The sequence below is a fragment of the Salarias fasciatus genome, chromosome 2 (genome assembly GCF_902148845.1).
Source record: "Salarias fasciatus chromosome 2, fSalaFa1.1, whole genome shotgun sequence".
Taxonomy (NCBI): Eukaryota; Metazoa; Chordata; class Actinopteri; order Blenniiformes; family Blenniidae; genus Salarias; species Salarias fasciatus.
The window spans coordinates 14,533,055-14,545,609 of NC_043746.1; the positions used below are offsets into that span (position 1 = coordinate 14,533,055).

General features: G+C 42.0%; 2 protein-coding genes across 4 annotated transcripts in view; one reads left to right on the plus strand and one right to left on the minus strand.

The window, feature by feature from the left end:
* Positions 1-1,334: 1,334 nt before the first annotated feature.
* On the plus strand, positions 1,335-3,888 carry tlx3a (T cell leukemia homeobox 3a). Its single transcript, XM_030106960.1, has 3 exons — positions 1,335-1,997; positions 2,874-3,111; positions 3,705-3,888. The coding sequence occupies exons 1-3, from the start codon at positions 1,571-1,573 to the stop codon at positions 3,886-3,888; spliced, it is 849 nt and encodes a 282-aa protein (XP_029962820.1). The 5' UTR covers positions 1,335-1,570.
* Positions 3,889-6,453: 2,565 nt separating this feature from the next.
* Positions 6,454-12,555, minus strand: part of kcnip1a (Kv channel interacting protein 1 a) — a 31,276-nt gene continuing 25,174 nt past the window's right edge. For all 3 annotated transcript variants that reach the window (XM_030106844.1, XM_030106836.1, XM_030106827.1), the window contains exons 2-8: positions 9,906-10,030; positions 8,965-9,034; positions 8,788-8,858; positions 8,037-8,144; positions 7,827-7,931; positions 7,420-7,482; positions 6,454-6,565 (exon numbers count right to left, since the gene is read on the minus strand). In XM_030106844.1, the coding sequence (XP_029962704.1) occupies positions 6,518-6,565; positions 7,420-7,482; positions 7,827-7,931; positions 8,037-8,144; positions 8,788-8,858; positions 8,965-9,034; positions 9,906-10,030 (590 nt within the window). In that variant the 3' untranslated portion in view covers positions 6,454-6,517. The remainder of the gene's footprint in view (positions 6,566-7,419; positions 7,483-7,826; positions 7,932-8,036; positions 8,145-8,787; positions 8,859-8,964; positions 9,035-9,905; positions 10,031-12,555) is intronic.

Below are 12,555 nucleotides of genomic sequence, written 5' to 3' on the forward strand. Positions count from 1 at the left end.
GCGGTCACTTTGGGCGCCTGTTACACTGAATCTGAGCGGTTAGCAGCTTCCAAAGCCCGGACACTTTATCTGAAGTAGCCCGTGGCTTTCCCTTGTCAGGTCATTTAATGTGGCACTGGCTACCGGGAACAAATAAGGCCACGTTACCGCTTTGCCAAGCTCAATAGGTGCTGGTGATTCTGCCAACGTTCAATAAGGCTGCTGTCCTTTTCTATGTTAAAGAGGAACGTGACTGGTGTCACGTCACGAACTGGATGTGCGTAATTACGCACTTTTTCGCAGTTAGTGTTGGTTTATAAAAGCTTTTATGACCTAAGAATAATTTGTCATTTTTATTTAAAAAGTGTGAAAAAAAGATTATTGAATCAGAAATTTGAGAAGGTTTAAAACCAATCTGCAACCGCAGACGCACGAGAATCACTCGCTTGGTTAAGGTGTAGAGATTATTTCAACTTTGACGCATTGGGCCCATGAACGGTGAGGAATTCATTTTTTGTTTCCACTTATAAGTCGGACATATTAAACAGCTGAATATTACAAGCCACAGTGCAAGAGGATATATGCGTATAAAAATAAGTCTCCCATTTGGTTATAGGACGTAGACGAAATGAGGGGTTTAAATTTAAGGAGGTGTAGATTGAGACTGATACGTCTTTTCTTTTGATGTCTCTTTTTATAATATATCCACTGCTGCTGGCTTCCATCATAAGGAACTCCAATCCGTTCTCATGTGAATATTTCATTTTACATGTCTCAGCTGACAAAGGCTGAAGTTACACGACAGTAAAATGACCCAAAGTCTAATTGATGTCTAACAATGGGAATAAAATGAATCATCAAATCTCGATAGGCCACTTAAGTATTTGAAAACTTTTTTTTTTCCTTTTCATAATATCCTGTAATAAAACTGGAGAGAGAGAAAAAATCATTGACTATATGTTTATAGACATTTTGGGGAGGTGACCGACTAAATAAGGTAGAAAAGCTCAAATTCACCCTCAAACCACAGATAACATCGGTGTCCCTCACTGGTCCGATTTTTTTTTTCAACGTGCCATTTAAATTTTCATGGAGTTGTGCCTTGCCGTTAGAATTAAACATGTCAAATGAAATACTGACGCACTCACCCGGCATGAATACACCATATCTTACCATATCTACAACACGCGAGGTCCGTGGGTATGGGAAATCTTGATTATTGTGCCAAATCGCGGGCCTACCCCCACTGACATTCAATCAGTCATCCCGGTGCCAGCCAATGAAAGGTGGAGAGGGATGGAGGAGGACGGAGCTGCTAGACTGAGCGTTTTGACGCGCTGAGAGGAGGACAGAGCGTCACATCTCTCCAAACGCCCATCAAACTTTCACCACAGCCTGTAGAGAGGACCCAGTCCTCTGAAAGGGGCCTGGCACACACAAGGACGCGCCGGATTTGGGGCAAACGGCTGGACGGCGATGGAAACACTTCTGATGATGACTTTTGGTACTGTTTGACCCGACCGTGAGCGCGCCCCCCTCCCCTGAAAGCTTCCCACTCAGTTTTCGCGTCCTTTTTGCGGCACAGCGAGGGATGGAACAAGCACCAAGCGCGCCGAGCCCTCCACCAAAACCGGCCCACCATGAGCCCATCAGCTTCGGCATTGACCAGATTCTGGGAGCCGGGACGGAGCCGGAGAGCGGGCGCACGGCCGGGAGGCAGAGTGGATCCGACCTGAGCAGCGGGGACGGCTACTACAGTTTAGGAAGCCCGGCTGGGGCCAGCGCGCCCTCGTACACCGCGCTGTCGATCTCCCTCTCCGGGATAATGCCTCCGGTGGAAGCGTCGGGCTCGTACGGGGAGAGTCGGAGTTTGGGCAGCCGGGGTGTGATCCGAGTCCCAGCCCACAGACCTGTCGCTGCCCCGGGGCCCGCGGCCCCCGTTCAGAGCGCCGTTCCGGGCTTTGGAGGTCTGTGCTTCCCTTGGATTGGAAACAGGTTCGCCAAGGACAGAATATCAGGTAGGCCGGCTCTTAGACAGCATTCTTTACCCTTATTAATATTTTATCAAGTGGAAAAAGTGTAAACACAAACGGCAGTGGCCATTAAAAACATTATTTGTTCCTCTTTACAGTCAATTAATATCGTTACTAATTAATAAGTCTGATGCATTATGGTACAGCATCCTTCAGTTTTATTCAAATAATTAATACTAAAAGGTCTGCGTCCATGTGGTAGATTCATCTGGTGTTTATTGAACTAAATATTTAATGTTACACTGGGTTTATAAGTAAAGCACACGCAGTATAATCACACACCTCTACTTCAATAAATCACACAGAAACAGGCTCTTGTCCCAAATGGAATGTTACCCTGAAATTACCCAAAATATCATTGATCCACTAGTTCAAAGATTATTTAAAAAAAAAAAAAATCAGACAACTGAGTTGTAAGACGACGCACTCAATATATCTTTGATAAAGTACACTAGTATTCACCTCAGTTACCAAATTTAAGTTTCATAATTGTTCCATGTAAATTCATTTTTAAAGAATTAATGTAAAAAAAAACGTATTCACACTTAAAATAGCACAATTAAAATGCCAAAAGGCCTTCTGTCTTCTCTATCATCCGCTCAGACAAGGTCTTTTTCAGTCAAACCAACCAAGGCTAATTTAAATATCTGTATTTGAATGTTATGCTTTCAAATGTTTTCATCCACTGTGAATAAAAGCTCAATTTTCTTACATCAGGCCTAAATAGTAAAAGTAGAGGAATGTTTTCAAACAGGGCAGATACTCTTGATATATGGCCTACAATTGAGGAGTGTGTTCGTGTGTTTGGTGGTGTGTAACCCTCGTTTCCCACTCACCCGGCGCGTCCTCCGGTCTCCGCAGCGGCTCTGGTGCCTTTCGCCGTGACGCGGCGGATAGGACACCCGTACCAGAACCGGACGCCTCCTAAGCGGAAAAAACCCCGCACCTCCTTCTCCAGGGTGCAGATCTGCGAGCTGGAGAAACGCTTCCACCGGCAGAAGTACCTGGCCAGCGCCGAGCGGGCGGCTCTGGCCAAGAGCCTGAAGATGACAGACGCGCAGGTCAAAACCTGGTTTCAGAACCGCAGGACCAAGTGGAGGTGGGTTTGAAACGTCCTGACTGGAACCTGCAACACTTCCTCTAGGACCACACTCTGACCCAAATACTAAAACTGTGACAGAAACACTCACGTTCCTCTTACAAAAAAAAAAAAAAAAAAGTTTGTTCTTCCCCTTTGACCCCGTGCGTAATTTCCTGGTAATTGAGATCCGCACAAAAATTCAATAAATAACCAAATAAATCTTTTAAGAGTAGTGTAAGCATTTGAAAAGCCAAAAAGAAAACCTGAAATAGAATTTTGCTGTCGATTTAAAATTTTATACAAACAGTACATTTAGTACAGTTGCATGTCAAATTGTAATTTTTATTTTTAATACAAAATTAATCCCCTCCGAATTTTAAATAATCAAATATTTTTTTATTCGAGTAGTTTTAAAGCCCGAGAATAATTAAATATCTTCCTAAATCACTCCACAGCATCTTTTTATTATTCCAAGAACCCGTCACTGTTGTTTCATGTAATACGGGAGAAATTCCACTGATTTTTCACTCTCTTTCGCCCTTTCTTTCAATTATTTATTTATTCATATTTTCAAACCCATCTTTTTTTTTTTTCCTGTTGGTATCCTCCAGGAGACAGACAGCCGAGGAGCGGGAGGCGGAGCGGCAGCAGGCCAATCGGCTCATCCTGCAGCTGCAGCAGTCCGCCCTCCAGAAGTCCCTCAGCGAATCCGCCGTGTCGGATCCTCTGTGCGCTCACAACTCCTCCCTGTACGCGCTGCAGAACCTCCAGCCCTGGGCCGAGGACCGGGAATAGAGAGCATCCACCCCGGAGCTGATCACCGAGTGCCCTCCCTGCTCTGCCCGGATGGAGACAGAAAAAAAAACAAAAACAAATGTATATTGGAGCGTGGGATTTGTGCTGTTGCTCTGGAGGAAAAGAAAAAAAAAGTCACACACATTTGACTGGATGTTTGTAAAACAGGACCTGAAGCGATGGTGAGTGACGCCTGTCGTGACACAGAGACTTGAGCTGGACAATTAGTTTGCAGCTCTGGGAACAGAAGGAGTTTTCACCCTGTGATTGTCTTCTTATGCCTCATCTTATTCTGTTTATTCGAATAAGATGGGGGGAAATGTATGTTCTGACTTGGAAGAGGTCATAAATTATCTACAGACAGAAAATTCGTGTTACTGAAGGTGTTTTGTCTTAATTCAACCTTCTCAATAATCTGAAACCAACTGCCCATCCAAGGACTTCAGCATCTAAATCGAGTAACTGCATTAAATGACAAATTCTGCTCTGTTTGATCAAAAATGTTACATACATCTGATTCACTGGTGCTTGAAACTTCAGCTCCTCTCATTTATGAATACACACACACACACAGTCATCCACATGTAAGGTACAATGTGTCACCTTGGCCACAACAGCAGTGTCCCAAGAAAAAAAGTAGTGTTGTGAGCAGTGAGAGTGTAGATATCATCATCAGAGAGGAGTGGTGAAGAAAACATGAAGCAGCCTGTGAGCGGAGGAATAAAGGAGAGTGGTGCATGCTCAGTGACGGTGGTGAAGTTCTTACATATGCACATTATAATGCTTCGTTTGTAGCCCGTGTCCGTTTTGACTGAGGCACAAGTCTACATCTCTTTTTTGTACTTTATTTGTATATGTGTAAATAACAGTATAAACTGTTCTTGTGACCCTTTTTTGCTCTTAATGATGTGCCATGGAAATTATTTGAAGGTTTTAAGAAACTGTTCTCTAATCTCAAGGTAAAAGAAAAGAAATGATGCCACAAAGTTGGGAGGCAGAGAGAGAGAGAGAAAAAAAGCAGACTTCAGTTAATTTTATTTCTGAAAAGTTTATTGATAAATATAATGATTTTATACAATATTTCAATACACACATTATTTCATTCTGACAGTTGTAAGTGTCTGTCTGTATGCCTGTCTATCCGTCCTGTCTGTCGGTCTATTTGAAGGTGTGTCCGGGTTCAATTCAGAGGAGCTGCAGCCACTTTAGTGACCCTCTCGGTAGCACAGTGAGCGGGTGTGACAGTAAATCATTTCTAAATCCGTGTTTTCTGCCTTGTCTTTCACGATGGCTCTTGGTTGAAACATGGCTTCCATTCCTCCAGGATCAGTGAAAAGGTCTTCACACTCATCTCCCGTCTGATTCTCGCTGGCCCGCCTCCACCTCTCTCCCTCAGGGTCACTCTGGATCGACGTTTGTAACACAGAGTTGAAGACAAAACTCTCTCAGGAAAAAAAAAAAAAAAACAGTCACTGTAGTGTCCTGGAAATAAAGCTAATAAATGACACTTTGAAGGAAACAGGACCTTTAACACCAGGACGACACAGACACAAACACATGCACGTCTCTATATTGCTCTCCACCCGTGTGCAAGTAAGCCTCTCAATTCTTTCAAAGATGTCGGGGAGAATAATTCACAGAGTTAGATCCAGTCAGACAGAAAGACAGACAGGAAGTCCGACTCAAAAACACAGACAGACACGACCGATTTCAGGACGGTAAGAAGAAGCCACGAACACAACGGTTAATAAATATCTACAGTCAAGTCGATACGACATTCAAACACTGATCAACACCACTGGAACACGGAGCAGGACCTCAGAAGGCTGCTGGAGACTGTTACAAGCTGGACTGAGACGCAAGGCTGTCGCGAGGCAGCGGAATTCGTGTTCACGTCTGAAAACCTTGTGCAGGCCCAAGTCTGAATTTACACGACGTCAGAAGAAGATGAGGCGCCTCTGTAAGATCTGGAAAATTTCAACAATCCTGCAAAAAGCAGAGTATATTGCCACCAAGGGTTTTTTATGGGACATATACAGTAAATATGCTGAAAGGCCTCTGTTTGCATGCTTCACAATATTGCTCATATTTCTTGTACTGACACGGACGTTCATAATGAAAACAGCTATTACTGAAGCCTCTGATGAGCAACGTGTGCACTTGTTTGGTGTCATCGCTAAGCTGCTTTTAGCAAAATCCGTTCCGCTTGAGAAAAATTTCTGTAATATAGAGAGTTATTTGACAGAACGTTGGAGGGGAGCAGTATTTACACACAGTCCAAGATACTGTAACACCAGTAATACGCAATGGAAATGTGGGCGAGGTAAATGGCTACAGAAAGGTTAAATGAAGTCGAGAGGACATTTTCCAAAACCAGCGGTGGTTCGTCGCCATTGATTTGTTACAGTAAGACGCCCTCCATATGGTTCTGTGGCACGCTGCCACCCCCAGTGCCAAGCTTCCTTTTCCTTTCATTGACTTTGTTTGGCGCTTTCCTTGTTTTTCTGTTTTTTTTTTTTTTTGTTTTTTCATAGAATCACATCCACACCGTCCTCCTTCTGTCTCTTCTTCTTTGTCTTTCATTGTGCTGTGCTTTTGTCAGATGCAACATCTCCGCCACTTTTGTTGTCTAGATGACATTTTCAAAGAGCTGTAGAGATCTCATGATGTTTTCATCCTGTGCAGAGAAGAAGGAGAATCAACCCTTTATCAAGCAAGTGATCGTATTTTGTGACCTGCAGAAAATGACGACAGCCACACAACATTTCATTAGCTGTGGTATTCATTACTTCCACTCCCAGACTGCTCTCACTATGGAGGCATTCACCTGACAATATAAAAATCTTCACAAAATAAAAAGAAATAAACTCAAAGAATGTTCTGTAACATCAGCTTCAGGTTAAAATGGAAAGCTTCCCTGTATTTCAATGAGCGCCCTGTAAATGGCAAAGGAGTGTACTGTCAGAGTATCTGTAGTTTAAAAATCTTTTTTAAATTCATCTACTGGTCACAAGGGGGCAGTCAAGGCCCATAAAACGCTCAGTGTTCACCAAGCAAACAAACTGATATAAAAGATTTAAAAAAGAAAAATATTCTGATTTATTGCTTGCGCGCTGCGACCTGTAAAAATGGGAGCCGTTGAGAAACAATCAGCAAAATTGGTTTAATTATGTTTTTCTCTCTTTTTTTCTGTCTTTCTCTCTCAGTTGTATGAGGACTCTGACTTGTTACAGTTATGGCTTCTACTTTCTGGCAGTGGTTTCCTGAAGGTGATGAAAGTGAGCTCATAACTAGAAGTTCACTGTTTCGACTCCCACTGTCGGTCGGTCTCCAGGAAGGGAATATGACATAAATGAAATGAACAAATCACATCATTTGCTGTGGTGAGCCAATGTGCACCACATACAGTCATTTCATTTAATAAGGTAATAACTCTATCATGAGGTATTCGACAACTTCCTGCTTTCCCGCTGCACTGCAACAAAACATGAAAGTTACAGAAACTATGAGAATTAAATAAGAACAAGATACCTCTTGACAGGAAAGAATGAATTCATCGAGAGTAACCACGCCGTCTCTGTTTTTGTCCATTTTCTGTGGACAGAGAAACATCCGATGTCAAGTGTCGGATTTTAACACAGAAATGCTGTTTCTCAACAAATACCTGAAATACACTTTTCTAAAAGTAGTATCTCAATTTCAACATCACTGTGACCATGTTTAACGTCATGGATTCTATTAATCATCAGTCAACTTCAAGACTGCAGTGACTTTGTGTTGGCTAAATGAGGTTGTTTTTAATTATTGAGCTCATGAGGTGCTGGAACAGCTTCTAAATGAGTGATGTATATAGCCTTAATATTTTTTGTTTGTTTGTTTTAAATCTGTATCAATTTTGGGTTTGATTGGACATAAATAAAGGACTCAGGCCTTGGTACCTGAAAAAAGGCATCCACATGCTGCTTGGGAGCATCCGTCTTTAGCACAGGGTACGTGTATTTGCCCATCATATCATATATTGCTCTGACGATGTCCGTCATCTCCTGAGAAGTGGAGCAGAAACAAAGAGGCACAATCTTTAAAGAACTGCAGAGGGTTACTAATTAAATGTGGGGGTGGAAAAATGAGACGGAGGCAGAAACGCAAACCTCTTTGTTGATGTATCCATCTCTGTTGATGTCGTAGAGGTTAAAGGTCCACTGGAGCTTCTCCGTGATGGATCCCCTCAGCAGGATGGACAGAGCGGTTACAAAGTCCTGAAGAAGAGAAAACTGCAAGCTGAGTAATGGACAGAGATATTCTGAAAACCTGAAAACACTGAGGTAAGGAGTCAGTGGAAATGCTCTTCATGGTACAATGGGCTCAATGGAGACACAGATTTATTTCTTTATTTTGCAATCTTCCGATCGAGCCACAGCCGAATCCCTTTTATGCTAATAAAAGAAAACAACTGTAATTATTTCATTTCATTAAGGTCTTGTGCTGCTGAAGTGAGTGAGTTCCATTTCGGTCCAGTCTGTTGAGTCTGGCACATCCAGCGTCCAGTCTGTCCTCAGTCCAATGAGACTAATGGCAAATTGAATAAGACGCACCGCAGAGGCTGAGGCTCCTGGGAATCACTTAGTAAAATGAAAGCATCAAAACTCTGACAGAAATTCAAAAGAGCTCAAGTGAAAACAAACTGGATTCTGGAGATTTGAGCCAGAGATATTCTCACTGCGAGGCATAAGTGATAATCTAATTATTTTTGTTTTCTGACATATTATTTAGATAACCTCAGAGGAGACAAAGCTTCACATTATCCCAAACACAAAGTAGTTTTCAACAGCCTGAAATCTAAACATCCTCTGAGGTTTTCTCAGTGAGCTCACGTACACAAGATATGAGTTTAAAACATACCTCAAATTTTATGGATCCTGTATGTCCTGTGTCAAATGCATTAAACAGGAAGTGTGCGTAAGTGCTGGCATCTGTTGAAGAAAAGAAAAGCTTGTTAATGCATTGAAAAAAGGGACAGAGGCTAATATGGGCTCACACATCAACAAAGTCACAACACACACCAACAGACTGTCTTACCTCCATGTGGAAAAAACTGGGAGTATATTTGCTTGAAGGTATCTTCATTAACAACCCCACTTGGACACTCCTGGAGAGAGAGAGGGACACAGAAATCAGAGAGGAAGAGAGGCTATAACTCCTAGAACAGGCCATTTGCAGCTGACCGAGGGCTCAGTGGATGAAATGGGAGAGAGTCAATAACAATACATGAAGTTGAAGATATAGATCAACTTTAATGTGTTGTTGTGACCAAACTAAAAGGCAATATTGGGTCACCATTTACCCTCAAATGCATGTTTTTGGACTGTGAAAGGGAACCGGTGAACCCGGAAAAGAAACTGATACACACAAGAACATGCGAACTCAGTACAGGAGGACCCTCTGCAAAAACCTGGGATTGATCTCTGGACATTCTGGCTGGGACTGAGTGCTAAACGCTACACCACTATGCAAATAAAACATGAAAACAAACAATAACGTCATTAATAATAGAGACCGTATTTTTTAAAATGCATGATTTCACTTTATGTATGTTTGAGCTCCTTAATGAAATCAGAAGAGTTTTTTCTTTTTTTATGTCACCTGCACATTTTTATTGTAAACATTTGTAACTGCCACATCAGAAATACACAGAGTTATGGCAAATAACTGATCCATCTGGGTGAGAAGAGCTTTCAAGAGAGTGTTGTTGTAATGATGGAGACTCATAATTAATAGCTTGTAGAGTTTATGCCCTCCCTCATGTATTAATCCTGACATTAACCATCTGGAGAGAGAATACAGCTTAGAAGATACACAACAACGGGGAAAGTATTCACAAGAAATCCTTTCAAACAAGATATGTCAGTCCTCGTGTTATTCTATTTTAAAGTGTGTGTCCTCATCTTCAGGTATATGAGGGCATAAATTCAGTGAGGTTTTTTTTTTCTTCTCTTTACTGTGATAATTATGTCACTTACATTCTTGAAACCTCGATAAAGAACTTGAAGCTCTCTTTTGCTGAAGTTGGTTTGAGCCTCCAGCTGGTCGAGGCCCTCCGGCCGATGGCACACCATGGTCATCTCCAAGTCATCGTCCGCTTTGTCTGAAGGGGCGAAAACAAAACAAGACAGCACACAACTATGTCACTTAAAACCAATTTATTAATTACAGCACAGCCGCAGAAAATAAAAGTTGGCTCCGGTAAAGAGGCGAAAAAAATTACACATAATTGCAGGAAATTAACTCTGGTACGGCGGAGCCTAAATTACACAGCGAGGCTGAGAGGCGGAGAGGATGAAAGATGTAGGTGCAGAGCTGTAGAGGTCAGTTTAACAGCTCTGTTTCTCCTCTCAGCGGCCCTATCATTAACAACTCATTACTCTCCTCGCTGGGGGGGAGGGGAGAGAGGACACACCACTGACTCTACACACACACGCGCGCGCGCGCACACACACTGCCTATAGGTGAACATGACGGTTCAAAATCAAGACGACCTCTCTCTCTTACAGATGCTCATCTACACAAGTTCCCAGAAGCAATCTTCAGTGGGATAATTATGCATGCTGTTCTAAGTGTGCATAATTTAATAGAAGTAGGGATAAAAATTCAGAATATGATGAAGTGGTCATAATGTAAAGTAGTAAAAGGCAAGACTAGTTAAAAGATTTATCAAATCCTGCACTTGAATAACAAGATTTTGTGTTTAATCAAAATCTTTTCAGAGTAATGGTTGCGTGATTGAGCCACATTTTAGTCTCATTATCATTTTCCAGCCATTTTATTAGGTATTCATGCACATCTAACGTGGTTCTGTGTACAATTCAGCCATAAATTAGACACGTTGTCTCTAACAGCCTTCTCATATATGCTATGGGCCGAATGAAATCTTTAACTACAAACTTATTTAATTCAGTGATGATTTAAAACCAAGCCGGACAATATTTCAAACTAAACTGCAGATCTGTTGTGCTGAATCACAGCAGAAAGCACAGATGTACCGAAAAGAGCTAGAGGTACAGCGTGTGGGGGTCTACATTTTAAATTGAGACTGTAGCCGGTTCACTAAAGTCTGCATGGCTTAAAAGTTGAGTGTAATGAAGATGCAGTCTTTTGATCACAGAAGAATAGAAACTGGATGATATTTTAGTTGTTTCATCAAGATGTGTTTGTGAAACGGTCATTAGTACAGCTGTCGCTTGGTGTTTCATCTTTGTCTTCCATGTTCAAACAAAGTCAGTTTGTTAGCATCAACTTAATGGACATTTACCCAGCTTGTTCGTTTTTAATGTACGTGTGTGGATCAGTCAAGATAAATGTCTAACACTCCTTCTATTATTCATTGGAGTTCTCAGGCGGTTTTCTCGTGCAGTGGTTCTAAACCTTCTTTCCTTGGAGTCTGCCCAGAATGCCTCAAAATAATGCTCCAGACCTGCTGTCTGAAGGACTACAAGGTTATGTTTTCCACAGCAGTCATCGGTATATTGAGTGTTCGTGAGTCTGCTTTAAACTCCTGCATCTGCACAATGAAAACAAGCCGTTACAGTAAGAACCGGCGTGGTGACAGTCTCCAGAGACACAAACCTTCTTTAAAAGCTTCCTTTCAGCTCTAAATGGAGTGTCACTGTGTGGAAGGTTCACTCTGTCCTCCGCAACCTGGATTTTAAAACATTAATAGTTTTGAAACAGAGACGATTTTATCTGCGTGGCTGAGCCATCGCTGCACTGTAAAGCTTCTGTACACCAGTGACTCCTCAACGCGCTCAATGAATTATAGGTCCTGGGTCAGCATTTTACCGCGAGAGGCAAAGACCGCTTCATCTCTCTGCTGAATTAGCCGTCGGTCATCTGCAGCATCTGACCTTTTCAGTTTCAGTAGCTATTGTTTGTACTTCAGTGAATTGGGTTTCTGTTTTGCTGTTCCACCTCTTTGACACTTTAGATGCTTTGAAATATTTAGTGACACGTTGATGGAATTTAATACTTTGATCGTCACCCATATGACATTATTACGTGCAGCAAGAACTCATTAAATCCACACGTTATGGGAGCAATGCCACTTTATGACTTTGCATAACTTCCAAAGCCGCCTGTCCTCGTATAGCTCTTTATCTCTCTGCCCTTACACTGTTTAACACACACACATATGCACACACACGACACGCTCCCACAGCAGATGAAGGTCACTTGCTTCAACAGCTTCAGCAGGTACATCAAACTTTGTCAGCCTCACATTTGGCTGCACATTAAGTCTCATGTTCAAGGTGAGCTACATTTATCTCCCTTTAGGTATCGAAAATGTGACAAAAGGGCTTCAAAATACAACATAATCATAAAACACAGGGATGTGTGTGTTTTTATAGATACATTTAACATTACAACAGCAGCCCATTAAAAATCCTTTTGCGATTTGAAATTTCACACCTGTCAGAGTTAAAATCTTTGCACCTTTCTGACAGGCCTCAGTGTGAAAACTCAGAGCACTTAGCTTTAAAACCACCTCTCCACAGGACATTTCTGACTGTTCCAGAATAGTCACAACGGAAATGTGAACGTTTGTCAAAACAGAGCAGCGTAAGTACAACATTATGAAGGTAGTGTGACAAACACCAAGGGCAAAGAGAACAATTA